The sequence below is a fragment of the Triticum aestivum genome, chromosome 4B (genome assembly GCF_018294505.1).
Source record: "Triticum aestivum cultivar Chinese Spring chromosome 4B, IWGSC CS RefSeq v2.1, whole genome shotgun sequence".
In the NCBI taxonomy this organism is placed as follows: Eukaryota; Viridiplantae; Streptophyta; class Magnoliopsida; order Poales; family Poaceae; genus Triticum; species Triticum aestivum.
Window position 1 is genome coordinate 647,259,591 of NC_057804.1, and position 18,739 is coordinate 647,278,329.

General features: G+C 48.1%; 1 protein-coding gene across 1 annotated transcript in view; it reads left to right on the forward strand.

Moving 5' to 3' along the window:
* The window catches only part of LOC123090346 (MADS-box transcription factor 50-like), a 79,094-nt gene extending 72,509 nt beyond the window's left edge, over positions 1-6,585 (forward strand). Inside the window, exons 3-6 of the mRNA XM_044511688.1 lie at positions 5,299-5,360; positions 5,446-5,545; positions 6,089-6,184; positions 6,448-6,585. Of these exons, the coding sequence (XP_044367623.1) occupies positions 5,299-5,360; positions 5,446-5,545; positions 6,089-6,184; positions 6,448-6,585 (396 nt within the window). The remainder of the gene's footprint in view (positions 1-5,298; positions 5,361-5,445; positions 5,546-6,088; positions 6,185-6,447) is intronic.
* The last annotated feature ends 12,154 nt before the right edge of the window (positions 6,586-18,739 follow it).

Sequence of the window (18,739 nt, forward strand, 5' to 3'; positions counted from 1 at the left end):
CGCGAGGAGGGCGAGCGCGAGCAGTTGGGCGGTGGGGAGGAGCAGCAGGTGGCGCCACGCCGCGGCGCCGCCACCGACGCGGTGGAGGACGGCGACCGGAGATCGGGCCGAGGGCGACGCACCGACGCCAGAGAAGAGCACAACCCTAGGTGGTGGGGGCGGCCGCGACGAGAGGTGGCGGGGGCGACAGTGATGGGCGGCGGCGTTTGAGGGAGGGAGATGGGGGAGGGAATCGGCGGCGGCTGCGAGGGCGAGGGCGGCGGCGAAGGATCTGGTGGGGCGTTGCCAGGAGTGAGGGAGGAGATGGGGGCGAGCGAAGGATCTGGCAGGTGTTTTCGATATGATGACGAAAATAAACCATTGTACGATGACGAAAAAAACCGGCGGTGGGAGTATGACGAAAAAAACCCAGCGAAAATTGACCGAACGACTATTCACCAAGTCGTCCATTAGGATAGAGAAATAATGATACAGAATACAGTCAGAATAATTTTACTGCACGCATTCTATGATGACATCTATCCCCACATGGAGGTTTACAGTAGACAAACAAAGAGCAAAATTCTGGCCTTCACGAAGCAAATCGTGAGGCAGGGATTTCTCACATCGAACAAGCTTCCTGCTTCACAGGTCGGACACATCGGCCGGCGACCGGCGAGGAAGAGGGCGGAGGTGAGATTGGAAAGGTAGTACTCTGGGGTGGTGGGTGTCTGACGTGTCGAAGTGGAAGGACCAGCCGCGGATGTAGGGGAAGGCGGGGGCGGCGGGGGCGGCGAGCACCTCGACGTAGGAGGCGGCGGAGGATTGGAGGGACTGCAGCCTCGACGGGGCCGGCACGGCCAGGCGAGGGGAGCCGGCGTCGTCCACGTCGCCGCCACGCCACTGGAGCGCGAACGCGAGGAGGGCGAGCGCGAGCAGTTGGGCGGTGAGGAGGAGCAGCAGGTGGCGCCACGCCGCGGTGCCGCCGCCGACGCGGTGGAGGACGGCGACCGGAGATCGGGCCGAGGGCGACGCGCCGACGCCAGAGAAGAGCACAACCCTAGGTGGTGGGGGCGGCCGCGACGAGAGGTGGCGGGGGCGGCAGCGATGGGCGGCGGCGTTTGAGGGAGGGAGATGGGGGAGGGGATCGGCGGCGGCTGCGAGGGCGAGGGCGGCGGCGAAGGATCTGGTGGGGCGTCGCCAGGAGTGAGGGAGGAGATGGGGGCGAGCGAAGGATCTGGCAGGTGTTTTCGATACGATGACGAAAATAAACCGGTGTACGATGACGAAAAAACCCGGCAGTGGGAGTATGACGGAAAAAAAACCAGCGAAAATTGACCGGACGACTATTCACCAAATCGTCCATTAAAAGTATAGATTTTCACCCCCAGCTCCAAAACCGGTTAGGAACAACCTTGAACTTTCAATAGCGTACAGTTTACCACAATGGCGTGATCGGTTGGTGGTTTTGCTGAGACATGGCACCCAGTCCCACATGTCATGGCCCATACAAACAGACTAATACATACTTCCTCCGTCTCATAATATAAGAAGGTTTCACAGAGTACGGAGTTTCTGCTCTGGAGCTTATCTGCACCCTTACTTAGAAAAAATCAAAACAAATACTAAAAAAATTCAAAAAAAATGTGGTATATAATTTGATGCGTGAGGTCCGTTCTAAATTTCAACTCATTTGGACATATGATCAGCTCTCGGCAAAGAAGACAAATTCAGGGTCCGTAAAAAAAGTTTACTGTTCACGCACTGTTTTGATCCGATTTGTCTTTTTGCTGAAAGCTGCTCAAATGTCCAAATGAGTTGTAATTTGGAGCGGACCTCACACATCAAATTATCTAGCAAACAAAAAAAGGGATTTTTTTTTTGAATTTTTCTAGTATTTGTTTTGAAATTTTTTCTGAGAGGGAATAGATGAGCCTGGGCACCTAGTTGCATTATTGGGTTTCGCAAGCTAAAACAAAAAAGATGTTTTATATTGTGGGATAGAGGGAATAGTTCATAAAGAGTCTAGTTACTAAGCAAAAAGCCCCAATAGGGATTCCCCTTCTCCGTGCGATCTAAGGTTCTTCCAGCCGCCGCCGTTGCTACTTGGAGTGATACCACTGCTTGTGCCTGCTCCTAGGAGGGACAACCCCCCTCTAAACCCTGCTCTATCTCTCTCTCTCCCTCTCCCTGCCACCTCTTTCCCCCTCCCCCCGATATGGACACGACTACCTCTAGTACTGGTATTTTCCGTGTTGATTTATCAGATGCACCAAGGATTAAAAAATTATCAGGTGCCATGTATAAACATGTCATGGCTGTAAAAAAGATGTGTTTGTTTGTATCTTGGCCAAAATACACAGAAGTGCTTCCATGCTCGTATGCATCAGGCAACCAAGGAAAACACATGCATGCAAGTGGGCCCAGTCAAAGATTTAGTAGAAGCTACATGGACGTGCATGAAGAAATAGGCCAAGGCTTTGATTGCTTGCCGTTTAAACAAAAGATATTGTGACGTGCACGTGAAGTTGTAGGACTGGTGTGAATATCTTCTCCATCTAACCGAACGTAGCAAGCCTTGGCCTATTTCTTCATGCACGTCTATGTAGCTTCTACTAAATCTTTGACTGGGCCCACTTGCATGCATGTGTTTCCCTTGGTTGCCTGATGCATACGAGCATGGAAGCACTTCTGTGTATTTTGGCCAAGATACAAACAAACACATCTTTTTTACAGCCATGACATGTTTATACATGGCACCTGATAATTTTTTAATCCTTGGTGCATCTGATAAATCAACACAGAAAATACCAGTACTAGAGGTAGTCGTGTCCATATCACCCCCCCCCCCCCTCTCTCTCCCTCTCCCTCTCTCTCACGGCCACGCATCTCAGGTAAAGGGCCTAGCCCGTAGTTGAGGCCTGCAACCTAGGGAGTTGTGCGCGGATGGGCTAGAGTACCACACATATGGCCAAAGTTGAGTGTGACGCAACAGATGTGCAACACCCTAGCGAGGAGGAGAGGGGGGCATGAGCCGATTCGGAGCCAGAAGGGGTGCCAGCCGCCTAAGGATGCAAGCGGACGGCGTCCGCATGTCCACGGCCTTCCACAGAGCAAATATTGTATTAATCTTCATTTCTTTAATAACCGTGTTAGTGTAATTTTTTTGTTCATGGACGGTCATGGACATGCGAACGCAAGGGTATGAACCCCCGGATCTAGGCGAGGTGATGAAGGGGAACTCCAATAGGTTTTGGTTTTCTCATCACTGATTGATAGAGCCAAAGACTGCTTGACGATTTTTGGTGTGGGATCAACTTGAGCCGAGGTCGTCTCATAACAGTAAAATGAAGAATAGCAAGCAAGCATGAATAGGATATTGGTTGTCACTATCCTCTGGTTAGCAATCAACTACGGAGTTGACAACTCACAAGCCAGTAAGTCATCCTCTGTCAGATCTTCGGCCCATTTTATGGATGAAACTGACTCTACTTCCTCATTCACGTCCGCTTGCATCTCTACTGCCGCCACGCCATGAGCCATCTACTCGGACGCCTCGTGTGCATCCAGCTCCCACACACACTTGACCCGTCGCTTTCCCCTCGTCCATGTGGACTCCATAACTTGTTGTTTCCCTCTATCCACCACTCGATGGCCTCCTACAAGCCGCTGCTACTCCGTGGAGCTCGGCCTCTGGCGCAACCTCCATCCCTGGAGTCCGAGATGCTGCTGTCGGGAATTCCTTTTCCTTCCACTGCATGTGGTCCTTAGGCCGGTAGCCCTCCCTTTTTTTGACAGGGAACGACAGTGGGAGAGGCTCCCACTGACTTTTGTATTTACTCACAAAGAGATGTTACATGGTTACATTTGGGGGTTTTGCAGGGCTCCCCTCAACCCTATTCACAAAAAGATGAAAAACCCTGCTATCTACAAGTTTTGAGTATAAGAGTCTAAGAAGGGACGAAGCTCTTCTTTACAATTATGAGCAAGGAGGCCCAACAGATGCTTGAATCTATCAAGCCATGCAATGAAGGAGTGGGGCACTCCTCTGAAGAATTCATTGTTCCTCTCCTTACAGATGCTCCAAGCGGCCAGCAAGAAGATGTCCATGAACAGTGGTTGCCTCCAATGGGTTTTACCTTCATGCAGAAGGGAAATCCTATTGCCATCATGCGGCCATCTCAGGCCTACCTTGTCCCAACATCATTGGCTAAAGGGGCACAAGAAAAAGAGATGTTCAACTGTTTCCTCAGGATGATTCTGGTAGAGCATACACACATAGTTATTGTCTACCACAGCATAATGCCTACGTTTCAACATGTTTCGTGTGTTTAGGCGGTTAACTAGCAGCAGCCAACCAAACATTTTGAATTTGATTGGGCTCTTGGCCTTCCAGAGCCAGAGAAAGGCATCATCGGGGATCGTCTCCCTGAAACAGTGGTAGCCCTCCCTTGCCATCGGAAGAGAGGGAGGAGGGGCAGAAGGAGGAAGAAGAAGCTAAGAGGGAGGGGTTATGGCGACGCTCATCCTGGCCATGGCGAGTTGGAATGGACACAAAGAGGGTTGTGGATTCTCTCTACCTTGCCATGGGCAAGGTAGAGACCTACAGTACCTCTGCCTTTCCTCTTCTTTCATCTGTTGGATCGAGAACGTACCGCATAGATCTGATGCAACAGTACAGCCGCTACAGTACCCGAAATAGTGATCTGAACAGGAACATTAAACAGTGTGTTTGCTACAATGCATCGCTACAGTCTTTGCCCCGATCTGGACCGCACACTTTTGATCCAATGTCTCTCGGACAACGGTAGATAACTATAGCTCTCTGACTTGCCCATGGCAAGGTAGAGAATCCGTGCCCCACAAAGAAAGGGAAGGGGTAAGGGGAGGAGGAAGAAGATATTTATTGTATGACATGTGGGACCACCAATTTTGTTTTACATTTTTAGTTGATTCAGAAGCAACATCAGATTCAGCTTTGACTTGTCAACCTAGCTAGATCTAGATGTCATGTCAACGTTGACTAGTTTTCCACGCTTGGATTAGGTTTGACTTGTCAACCTACATCAGCATTGAGAAACCTATGTTTTCCATGCCTGGATTAGGTTTGCAGCCATTTCCAAGGGGATGATGCAGCTACGGAAATGTGAAAACCGCCATGGACCTGTAACACCAATGTTCAATTAGTATAGCTGACACTAAAAAACATGATATGATAAGACCTTCTAGTAGTTATTTCATGTACATACTAAATTACCTTGTGACTAATTATTTTAGTGCGACACCAATTTCAAAACGCTACGTGATCTCAAACTGCAGAAAATAAAAGCCGAGGCAGAGGGCTTGTCAAGGAAGCTTGATGCTCTTGAAGCTTCCACAAGGTAACCATTACAAGAGAGGATACTGCTATTTCTGTACTACCAACCAAAATATCAGGTGTCACCGTTTGTTACTGTTGAGATGCAGGAAAGTCTTGGGTTGTAATTTAGAAGGATGCTCTGTTGAAGAACTGCAAAGCTTAGAGGTCCAAACTGCAAAAGGCCTGCTTAGCGTCCGGGCAATGAAGGTTAGCAAATTCCTATAAGTGTACATACAATGTTTTGTAAAAACAAGACCAGAGGGGTTAAATATTTTCATAGAAGAGTGAGAAACGCGGTTGAATATCCGCTCCCCATGGGGATCGAACCCGGACGGCCTGGAGCACAAGACAGTGCCCCTACCATGTTTTGTTAGAAACACCCTACAGACACAAACGCTCAAAACACACATGTACACTCAATTTTAGCAATAATGAATCCATGTGGTTCATTTGATGATACACAAGCAACGGAAGCTTACACAACCAGTTCATGCTAGTACTTCTTAATTACATGCTACTCCTGGGGTTAGCTGAAACCACCAGAGTTTACAAGGTTCAGGACATAAACATGAACATAGCTGCAGGGGAAGTTGACTGCCTAGCGCAGCACCCCAACATTTTACTTCGGTTAGTACATGCTAATCTGGGCAATGGAAGCTTTAATTATCTTAGCATCTGGGAAATGGAAGCTTATCTTAGCTTCCGGCAGTGGAAGCTTAATGCTACGTACTTAATTATCTTACATGATAGGCTCCGCGGTATGAAGAGCAGCTCGCTAAGCTGAGGCAGAATGTGATGACCCTGCGCCAGGAAAATGAAGAACTATTTTGCCAGGTGAACACATGTGCATGATCCGAGTTGAGATCACTAGCCATCTCTGCATCTGGCAAGCAGCTCGCCTGTCCGTAACATATACTCCTCCGTTCACAAATATAAGATGTGTTGGATATTGCAATATGAACTACATTCAGACTGATATGAGTGGATAAACACACTAAAATGCGCCTATATACATCCTAATCAGAAAAAAGTTAGAACATCTAATAATAGTGAACGGAGGAGGTATAATGATGCGTCCTCTGATTTGTTGCCCTTGTTAATCTATGCAGTTCAAGAAGAATCACCTTGAGGTGGCCGGGGCCGGGGCGGCCTCTGCTGCGGGGACCGTGGCGGACCGCAAAGACGACGAAGTCATCGATGTGGAGACCGAGCTATTTCTTGGATTGCCTGGCTCAGGTCGCTCCTGAGAGTCCATGCCAGAATAAGCTGGAAGCAGGGGTTTTCAGCAGCAGCAGGAGGCAATGAATCGTGCAGTGTTAATATAGCTGTTTTCGCCTCTCACTTATGATGGTCGACGTACGCAAGGCAGGCCACCTATATTCTGATGAGGATTAGGGCTTCATAATTGTACGCATCTATTCTCTCCAGAGAACTTGAATAATAAAGACTTGAAAGAGAAGAGCCGTGCCCAATATCTTGTATCTGGTCTATATATTTGTCTCTATTTTTCGTATGTGTTTCAAGATGCGTCAAAATTAATCTCAACATGTAATCAACACGAAGCTCTACCATGCCCGTCCGACAAGGAGACGGATGAGCTCGGCGCCACCCTACCCGTTGGCTGAAATCACATATTTGACCCGAGGACGAAATCAAATCACAAACTGACCTGGTTACGAAAAAAATTTACTCTGCTGACCCTTTGGTGTGGCGCCCGACAGCTGGGCGCCGCACCCTACTGTGCAGCCCCCATCACTTAGGCGTCACACTTCCTGCCAGCGTGGCAGCCCTGGTCCAATTGTGGCCCCACACGCACCTGTGCAGCACCTAAGGGATAGGCGCCACACTGTGACGTGCAGCGCCTATACCTTAGGCGCTGCACAGTGACTTAAGCGCGGCCGCCCCATCCCGACCAGGCAGTTTCTTCATCTCTCCGCTCTCTGGACAGAGAGCAGCGGCGGCGCCCCCATCTAATCCCCCCCCCCCCCTCATCCCTCTTCGATCTGAAGATTTGATCCGTGGATTCGATCCCCAATCCATCCTAGTAGGTAAACTCTTCCGTTCTCTTTCTTTTGCTCCGTAAATTTGTTGCCATTTTAGAGATTTGTCCAAGATTTGATGGAACCCTTGATTTATTTGATTTGCTCGATTTAGGATGTGTATTCATATTGGTAGTACCGTAGTGTTATTTATTTGTTAGTGAAACCCTAGATTGTTTAGTTTTTTTAGATATATATGAGATGCCTATTTTTATAGATAACTATGAGATGTTGATTTTTGTAGACATATATGAGATGTTTGTTTAGATATATATTAGATGTTGAGTTCATTTGAAATATTAGATGTTTAGTTTATTTGAAATATTAGATGTTTAGTTTACTTGAACACATATGACATATTCATTGTGTGAGAAGGAGATGTTGAGATTCTTTTAGTTGAACACATGTTATATGTTTAGTGTATATTTGAGATGAAGATGAACTCATGTATGTTTATTGTTTGAAATTGTAAGGATGGTTTGGCTTCTGGACGATGTCTACGACGTGCAACACCGGTCCTACATGATGCGCGAGAAGGATAAGGTAATAATGAGTAATCTAAATCTTTTGCAAATTTGCATTTAGTTGAAATTTACATGCCCTAAGATTTGTCATTACTTGTTTTTTGCAGAAGCTTGAACCTCTGAAAATTCGGTATCACGAGGTCTCTGGTCCTGCCATGCCTTACGACGAGCGGTACACACCGTACATCAAGCAGGCAGGACTACTCCCGTGGATTCTGTTGGTCAGCCGGTCCACGCCGAATCTGAACGCTCCACTGGTGTCCGCTCTTGTTGATCGATGGAGGCCGGAGACGCACAGTTTCCATCTTCGGACTGGGGAGATGACCATGACGCTCGAGGATGTCTCGTTGATCACCGGTCTTGCTATCGACGGGAGGCCTCTCTGTATGAGCACCGATTCTGATGGGTGGCGCGAGCAGATGATTGCTCTTATCGGTATGGCTCCTACCGAGGCTGAGGCTGATGTAGAGGAGGGAGAAGAGAAGAAGAAGAGGGAAAGGAAAGCAGTCGGAGCTGCTTTCACGTGGATTCAAAATAACTTTGCGACGTGCCCTCCGGATGCCACGTAGGTTGGACAGGAGAAGGCAGCGGAAGATAAAGGACTGGGGCAAGCATCATGCTCCGTATGTTGCCCGCTTCCAGCTTTCTGTTGAGCAAGCTCGTAGCACTGCACGCGCCCCGCTTCGTGAGCACAGCCAACAAGCTTTTGATAACTACGTACGATGGTTTATTGGAATTACTCGAGTTGAGATATGCCCGCCGGCATATAATGAGGATATTCTTGAAGAACCCATAAACTTTGAGGATCTAGCAAAGGGGAAGTACAACAGAGATGTCAAGAAAGGGCACGGAGTCCCTGCTGTTCCGGTGATTAACTATGTGGTAAAGTGTTCCCTTCTTTACTTTCCCGTTGATCGTATTACACATGTTTGAATGGCTAACGCATTCATTCTTTCTCAGTTTATAGTACTTTTATTGATGTTCAAGTTATTAGTTCTCTTTCTCAGTTTATAGTACTTTTGTTGATGTTCAAGTCCCTAATGTTGAATTGTCTTAAATGATATGATGTTCAAGTTATTAGTTCTCTTTGCTTAGCATGTCCAGTTTATAGTACTTTTATTGATGTTCTAGTTATGTGAGTGCTGCTGCAGGAGACCAAAATGGCATATGTTTCTGCAGTTTTGCTTATAGCAGCACTGCAGCGCCCAACAGTTAGGCGCTGCACTGTACTGTGTGGCGCCCAACCGTTAGGCGCTGCACTGTACAGTGCAGCACCCTACCCTTAGGCGCTGCACTACTCCCATGGCTTGCATCACATCCATAATACTTACAATGACTGCAGCATCACAGCAATTTGAACAAACACAAATTTTATGCCGACGAGTTCATAACTTAAGATAATTCAAACATTAGTACGACATGGTTCACGACACATTCATTACAAATGACAAATGGCAGCTTGCCCTAGAAGATAGTTGACGACGAGTGCACCGAAGCGAAGTCCCTACTGAGTAGAGCGAGGCCATTTCCCCTTCTTGTCACGTGTCGAGTCCTCCTCTTACGCCTCGCGAGCCTTTGCAAGCTTTCTTGCCCTCTCCTCCTCACGAGCAAGTTTCGCTTGGCGTGCCCTCTCCTCCTCTCTTTTCTTCCGCTCCATCCTCTCCTTCTGACGACGCTCTTCCTCCAAGCCTCTTCGAAACGATTCTTCGGACCGCCGTTGCCGCCTAAGACAATCTGCGTATTGGTCCTTTTTTACATCTTCTGGCACTTCAAGATCTATCCATGTGAAGTACTTGCATAGAGGAGACGGTGACTGCATAAAAATTTGTTATTAGTGTTGACACACATTTGAGAGTAACATTTTCTCGAGCTTAGTGTTGCATAGAGCAGGCGGTGAAGTACTTCTCGAGCTTACCGGTGGTTGGTCATAGGGTGGGGTGGGGGTGGGAGGAGAGAGAGGGTGGGGCCAGCCTAAGTGGAACACAGACTGGGCAGCGCCCAAGAGCTAGGCGTTGCACATTACATGTGTGGCGCCTATCCCTTAGGTGCTGCAGTGCTGTCTGTGGGGCCGCAACTGGACCAGGGCTGCCACGCTGGCAGGAAGTGTGACGCCTAAGTGATGGGCGCTGCACAGTAGGGTGCGACGCCCAGCTGTCGGGCGCCACACCAAAGGGTCAGCAGAGTGAAATTTTTTTGTGACCAGGTCAGTTTGTGATTTGATTTCGTCCTCAGATCAAATATGTGATTTCTGCCCTACCCGTTGGCGATCCCCTCACACCGAGACGATCAACAACACTAGATCAACGGTCTTTACTACTAAGAACAAACCTATACCGAACTTCATGAGATTGAAAGGCATGGATCTACTGCTAAGAACAAACCTATACCGAATTTCATGAGATTGAAAGGCATGGATCATCACCACGATGTTCCCCGCCTAGAACGTTTTTTCTCGGAAAATATTCCGTTTAGGTTTGCGGACCCCAAAACGGCTGAACCATGAGAGTCGTTGGCCAAGTTCAGGGCCACCCCTCCATCGATCATAGCTCTTGGCATGGCTCAACACCATTAAATCTTGGTGGTCTCATGTGGTGGATGGCAGCGGTGATAAGTGCAAGGCAACGGCAACTCTTTCTCATGCTTGTTTTTGGAATCTCTGGAAGGAGCGTCATACAAGAGTCTTCATCTGCAAATATCCGCTGCCGACCTTCGTCTTTTCACGCATTCGCATTGAGTCTTAGAGCATCTCCAGCCGCGCCTCCAAAACGGCCTCCCCGGGCGTTTTTTTTGCGCCGGCGCCGAAAAACGGCCCAGTCGCGTTTCCAGGAGCTCGATTTTTGCCGGCCTGGGCCGAAATCAGCGTCGGCGGACCCTGGCCGAACCCGGCACGCTGGGAGGCACCCAGGGGCGCCGGGGCGAGTGGTTTTGGCGCGAAGCAACCGCGGACCCGCCTAGTCAGCGAGACGGGCGCTTCGTCGCCCTCATCGCCTCGGTTCCCGCGGGAATCAATGCCAAGGTTGCCGCGCTACCGCCAACGGTCAGCCTTGCCATTGATTCCTCACGAGCGGCGCGTCACGGGGCAGCGCGGCGTCGCCTCCCCTCCCGTCACACGTACATACGAGTGCGGCAATATAAGCCGGCGCCCTCCCTCGCCTCCGCCCGCACCAGCCCTCTCCCTCTGCCATGCACCACCGTTGCCGAGCCCTCCCTCTCCCTCTCCCGTGCGCCTCCTCCGAGCCCTCCCTCCCTCAATGGACGAACGATTCCCCGGCGACGAGGCGGCGGCCAACGGCTTTGGCCGACGCTCCCTCCGCGAACATGAGTCGTGGCTCCTGTTCGAGGCCAACATCTCGGCGCCGCCGGACATGCGCGCCGGGCCGTCGGGGTGGCGGCTCAGCAACGGGGGAGTGCCCGTTTCGCCGTTGCCCGACACTGCGGCACGGACCTCCTACTTCGCCGACGAGGTCGAGTTCGCGCGCGCCTCCCTCACCGATGAGCAGCACGCCCTCCCCTAGTACGCCGCCGACAACCACTCGGCATGGGCGGCGTACTTCGAGCATCGTCAAGAGTAGAGACTGGGGTCCACCAACGGGGCGCCGGTGGTGGGCGGCAGACAGAACAGTGAGGGCCGCCGCGTTTGGTGGGGCGTCCCCGGCCGCACGCTCGACGGTGTGCTGGCGCACCTTGAGGGCGGGAACGTGCCACCATTGACGTACCCTCCCCCGGCGGCACCGGCCCCGGCCCGTCGCCGACGCGCCGGGCAATGGCTGCCCAGGAGGTTCGTCTCTTCGTCGTCCTCCTCCTCCTCGTCGCGATCTTCTTCCCACTCCTCCGGCTCTCCGGCGATGCTCGGCGTCAAGACCGAGCCCGCGGCGGAGACGCCGCTCGGTCGGCGCCCTCGCAGCGCCGGTATCGTCATCAACGAAGGCGGCCGGCGCGCCCCCTCGTCGTTTCCTTTGCGGTTCGTCAAGCCGAAGATGGAGCCCGGGCTCACGACGGTGAAACCGGAGCCGGGGCTCCCCGCCGTGAAGACGGAGCCCGGCGAGGTGGCGCTCGACGATGATGCGGCCCTGAAATGGGCGCGCGAGGACTTCCTCAGGATGGAGAGGGAGCGCCGGGTCGCCGCACTGCGGCGCTTCGAGCAGCGCCGCCGGGGCCGCGAAGAACGAGGAGTGGTCGTCCTCGAACATGTAATATATGCCAAAGTTGGCCGAAATTTAGCCGTGTTTAACCGAACTTCGCCGAATGTTTCTTTTTTGAAAAAATAGACGCGCCTGGGGACGGCGACTGGGGGCTAACTCGCCCCAGGCCGTTTTTTTTGCGCCGGCTCGCCCCCAAGCGACGATTTTAGGCGGGGGACCCCCTTGGCGGGTGCCAACCACTTGCACTATCTTATGGTGGAAGAGTAGCCTTTTGTTTCTAGCCTCCGGGCTTGTGTGTCGCTTGTAAACACTTTTATTTAATGAATGTGGCAAATTTTCTGGCCCTCTTCAAAACAAAAAGTCCAGTGTCATTAAATGTGGACTTGTGGAGTAGTGGCGTTGAACATCCCCCGCCGGTGAACACATGCATATCTATAGATATGGCAATGGAAATAGTACAACATGCAATAGTACGACAGGATGAAACCACATCAATACTAGGTGATGTCGATGGGGTACATAGACATGCCTCCCTTGAGCAAGACAACATCCGCGGGTGAAAGGGATTCAAACATGTCACCTGCGACGAAACGCAGGTTGCCATGGTCACCGGCGGCTTTGCCGAAGACCTGAGGGAGCTCCAGCACGGTGCACTCGATGCGCGGGAACGCCTTGGCGATCACACGCGTGCCCGCGCCGTTGCCGCCGCCAACGTCCACGAGCGAGCTCTGGCCGCGAAAGATGCGCCCCTTATCCAGAAGGATGACCTCGAGGAAGAGCTCGCTGTCCGCGGTCATGGCGTCATTCAGGACGGCGTTGAACCCCGTGTCCTTGCTCGCCTCATCTCCTGTTGGGAGCAGCCATGCGCCAGCTTGAAGAGGGACCCATGCTCCGCCCGCGACGGCTCGCTCCTGAGCCAGTCGGGCATGCCGAAGAAGGAGGAGACGACCGAGGGTTCACGCAGAAGGGCACCACGGGGGACAAGTTGCGCCAACCAACGAGGAAGCGGCACGCCGTGGTCAGCCCCTACTGCACGTCGGCGGCCGTGCCATCGTTAGCACAGGCGGTGGCGCTGAAGATACCCGAGGCGCTGAGCAGCTCCATTACGCGCCGGAGGTCGGCAAGGCTGGCCGAGTGCACCTTGGTGTTGGCCAGGGTGGCGGTGCCGCCGCGGCGGTGGATGGCGTCCGGGATGCCGAGTTCCACGGCGCACTTGAGCGACATGGACTTGACGTAACCGAGCACGTGGTTCTGAAGCTCCGTGAGGACGTGGTACGACCGTACGAGCAGCTCCTGTGGGCTCACTTCCGCCGCGATCCGAGAGCAGCTACTGCAAGTGAACTGAAAGCTAGCTTGGACAGGTGTACGTGTGTGATCCCTAACTCTTCCTAGCTACAAACGGCTCTTTATACACAAACAACCGATTACTGTTGAATTACATTGCCTACCCGGCCGGCCTTCTCTCTCTAACAGCATATTTTGATTATTCAATATAGATAATTACAGATATAATCAAAAGCTGGAGCTATACTCCATCATTTAATCAGGTCAAACAAATTGATGAACTAAGTCGCATGAGTAAGGTGGGCACAATAATTATCGTCTTGCTGATACGCATGACTAATTAGGAGCTAGAGCTATCACCAGTTGTTCATGTGTGACTCACACTTTGATGAGGATAGGGAGCGAGTCTTATGATCATCTGTTGGTCCATTTATAGATTTATATACTTCAACAACAGATGGCCATGTTTGGAAATATACAAGATGCGACGCACGCATATTGCCGCGACATTTTGGGAGCATCATTGATCCATTTCTTCCTTGGTTAGACCATTACCCCCCACCTGTCTACTAAAAAAGACGACCAAGCCATCAAGCCATCAAAATAATACTGCTCCCATGTATTCCACTGATTTATTCAAAGAAGTGAGATACCATGATCTTCGACTGAAAGTGTGTGACCTATCGCCAATTAACCATGATGCGGTGAGGAGACAATAGTGATTGCTGGGCAAGAAGAGGAACTCGCACACATAAATACACAAGGAGCAACTTGTACTAGCAGTGGTTGAGTGCTATGCATCGACACATTAAGGGCCTCTGATTCGTAGGATTATCAAAACGCGAGAACAGGAAACACGCAGCAATAGAATGGCATGTCATCTTGTATCTTATATGATTACAAAACTACATGAAGTGGAAGAGTGTTTTATAGCACAGGAAAAACAAAGGAGTTCTATCAAAAGGTTTGAGTGGATGGAAAATTTCCTCCAACATGAAGCACAAATGAATCCTATGACAAAATCTCTAAGGATTCCAATCATGTGAATCAAACGGCCACCATAGAAAAAAAAATCTAAGGATTCGAATTGTCCAAAAATCAATAGAGCCCTAAGTATGTGTTTGGATCTTGGGCTAGAACGATACTAGTCACATTAGACAAAGCAGGACGTTTGATACCTCATGAAAATCTGGCTTTGTTAGGAAATATAGTCAATACCTGACTCTAGAACTTTGCTGAAGGAGAAGAGTCGGATTGGTCCCCAGCATGGAAAAGAGAATATGAAAGCATCCTCCAACTGCCTACACATCGCGTTCTCATGCCTGGTGCTAACCGAGCAACATGTCTTGCTTTTATAGGCAATGGCCAAACGAGCAAGATAAGCTATACATCCAAACGCAGCCTAATTAATTAATCACCGAGAGAGATCAACACGCCCCAACAAAACCAAGCCGTCAAGGCAATGGAAATCCTTAATTTGGTTGTTTATTGCTAAGAACAAATCAATACAAGTACTAGTTAAAGTGGCAATCGACACCATGAAGAACTATATAAGACACAAACTTCATGACAAGCAAGGGCGGACCCAGGACAAAAATTACCCGGGGTCCCACGTCTATCATATATATTTGGATACCAAGTACTAATATAGCTAAATATAACACATTTAACAATACAATATACCTAGAATGCGATATAACCATGAATATGCTTACCAATGATCCAAAATAAAGAGTTTCACTTGAAATATTAGTTGATCGTAGGAAATTGATCATCAAAGAAAAATCAAATTGTCCAAATTATGAATAAAGTATAACCGACGACGAGAAAATGCAACATCAGATCTTGATTGCCTACAAATAGAAAACAAAACCACTAAGTAACATATTAATTATAGTTGTGTAATAATAAGTAAGTTAAAACCATTACCTTTCTAAAATGGTTTCTACGTTCTTTCATGGCTTCAAAGCGATCAATTACCGCATCATTAGTAACCTTCCTCATTTCGCTTTTCTCCACATAACAAATAAGGTTGTACTTCAAGGAGTCATCACCAAGACGATTGCGCAAATATATCTTCACAATTCTCATAGCTGGAAAAGATCTCTCAACTGTAGCAGTGGCAACAGGCAATACTAGTGCTAGCTTCAAAAGTCGATAAACCAAGGGATAGACAATATGTTTTTTTGTCTCCACCATTTTTTGAGAGAGCTCACAAATATTACTTAAACCAGAGAAGCGATCATCTGCTCGGACATCAGCAATGTAAAGATGAAGGTGATGTCTAAGGTCCCTCAGTTCTCCATCATCGAAATCTTTTGGATAAAGTTTAGCTAGACTCATCAAATGCTCTAAGTTGAAATCACGAAATGATTCATTTGGGCTCAAAGCCGCTGAGCAAACAAGTAGTTCTGAATTTTTCTCATTGAAGCGATTATCAAGTTCTTGAAGCAGCCAATCAATAACATCATTAAAACAATCCACTTCATAATGATGCCTATTAGTGATACCTGTTTTTTGCCGTGGCTTCTTTGGATTCACATATTGGTCTTCCATTTCCAACTTGGAAATGTCATGCTTGTCACAAAAGACATATGCTTCTTGTAGGACAGATTCCCATCCCTTTCCCCTTAGATCATTCAAGGAGGCTTTGGTTGAATTCACACAATTTATGGCATTCACAATGTCCTGATTCTTGTGTTGTAGGGCCAATGATAATGTGTTTTTGATTATCAATATAGTTGACATAAGTTGTAAGTAGAACACAAAATCAAAAGACTAGAAATAAACAAGAAGACCACATGCGTGCCTTCTATTTGTGTCATCCCTGTCTTCTTCTTCCACATATTCTAGCACTTTGACAACTGTAGGGAACATATCAATCAAACTCTTAAGAGTTCTATAGTGAGAACTCCATCGAGTGTCTCCGGGTCTTTGAAGAGCTAGTTCTTGATTTAATCATGTACCACTTTTTAGTAGTCCACAACCTAAAGCTTCACACACTTGTTCTTTATATTTGTCTCGAATCAAGTCCTTTCTCTTTGAAGATCCAGAGACCACATTCAACAAGACTGAGATCATATCAAAAAAATTACCAATGCATTTGTGCTTCCGAACAACAACCACAACAACTAACTGAAGCTGATGTGCAAAATAGTGAACATAATATGATGTGCTATTCTCTCTCATGATTAAGGATTGCAAGCCATTAAACTCACCTCGCATATTGCTCGCACCATCATATCCTTGCCCTCTAACTTGCTTGAAACTTAACTTATATTCTGCAAATAAATCATCAATGGCAGACTTGAGATACTTGGAAGTTGTCTCCTTCACATGAGTAAGGCCAACTAATGTCTCTATGGCACTTCCACATTTACCAACATACCGCAACACCACCGCCATTTGCTCTTTACCAGCCACATCCCTTGACTCATCAACCAACAAAGAAAATACATCATTGCCAATTTCCCGAAGAACAGAATGCGATATCTCCTTTGCAAAACATTCAACTATGTCCTTCTGAATCTTTGAAGAAGTCAACTGATTATTACCTGGAGTATTATGGGCCACAACTTTTCTTATCTCTGGATTCTGCTCTGCTGTATAAGCATGAAATTCCTTGAAATTGCCTTTATTGAGAGACTCGTCAGACGCATCATGGCCACGGAAAGGCAACCCTTGCTTCAGTAACACTCTAGTAACATCAATTGAGGCATTTAGTCGAGTATAATAAGCATTCCTCTCAGCGTTACTTTGGTTGTTTAGAGCAACATAAATGTGTTGCTTTTGTTTCAGCAAAGCATCACAATCTCTTTTTGCTTGGTTGTGAGCACTATTGATGTCTCCTACATGCTCCCTTAATCTATATTTCTTATTCCAACTTGACCAACCATTTGCAACAAATGCATCATATCCAACTTCTTTCTTCTTGCGCGGTCTAAACAAGAAACAACAAAAACAATATGCTTTTTGTTTGGACTCACTATACTCAAGCCAGCTCTCAAACTCATCAAACCATGCCCGAACGAACCTTCTATCTTTACCACATATTTCTGTCACTTCAAAATCTACAGTACGAGGTTGAGAAGGGTCATTGGCCAAATACTTCCTTCTTACCACATCTCTCTGATTCGGATGGTACTCATCTATGCTTCTCCTTTTACCTGGATCAAATTGAATTTGTTCTTCCCAATTGAGCTCTTCAACTTCAAAGGAATTTCTTGTAGTATTAGCAGAACTAGGTTCATGTGTGGAGGCATCATTTTGTCCATGTGATGATGGTGGGGTCGGAACATCAATCTGTTCATGTGTTGAGGCATCAATTTGTCTATCCGATTGTGTCGGGACCGAGCCATCATTCTGATTATTTTCGTGTGACGGACCAACATTTTCATCTTGCACCGAGGTTCTCCTCTTTTTTAGAAACCTTTCCATGAGCTGAGCCTCTCCTGAAATTTGTAATTTATTCAGATAATTAAAATTTGCATGAAAGAAAAGAACTATGAATCATGTGTACATACATAATATTAATACTTGTCATATAAAACATACTTGACATGGTGCCGGTGCTTCCAGCCGTCTCCACTGGTTGCACAATTATCTCAAATAGTCCAATTACCCAATACAGTCAAAATCTCTAGTATTATCCAGTACCCCTAATTCCCTAGGGTTAGGGAAACAAAGCAATAATTAGATCAAGATTTATAACTAGAGGCTGAGGCAGAGGCACATCGAATTGGGGGTCAGATGCAGGGTACCTATGCCTTCTTTTCTTCACTGATTCGGCGACTTGCCGCGGTCTGTCGATAGGTGGCGAGTACAGAGGCGAAACAGGAAGGGCACGAAGCGCAGTCGAGCAGACGAACAGGCGAGGCGAAGGGCCGGCCGAAGGTAGTATCGATCGATCGATGTACTGCTCGCATCCCTGGAAAGGCTGGACTGGGCCTCCGTGGCTTTCATCCTAGGCTGGGGCCTGGGGAGCTGGGCTGCACTTGCGCTATGTTGGATGGAGCCTAGTTATACGGGTGTCCTTGTAGGAAATTTAGGGGTGTCCCATTGTATATTGGCTCTATATTTATAAGGTAAGAGAGATTTTTACCCGGTGTGCTGTGCTACCAGTTGGGCTAACGTGGGCTCGCCGACAAGTCAGAAAAACTTGTCTCGAGCAAGTCAACCACAAACCATTTTTAAATTGGAAAATAAAATGTGTAAACGTCCGTGCAAGGGGGATAGAGCAGGACGGTTCCAGACTGTCAATGTGTACAAGTTTGCACTATAGCAATCCAATCAATTTATATGCAAAAGACAAATGACCACATATATGTTAAGGTGAAATTGCAAGGCCATGCAGATGAAACTGATGTTGTCAACTTATTAAAACTTGATTTAGAAAGTGAAAAAAAGTTTTAT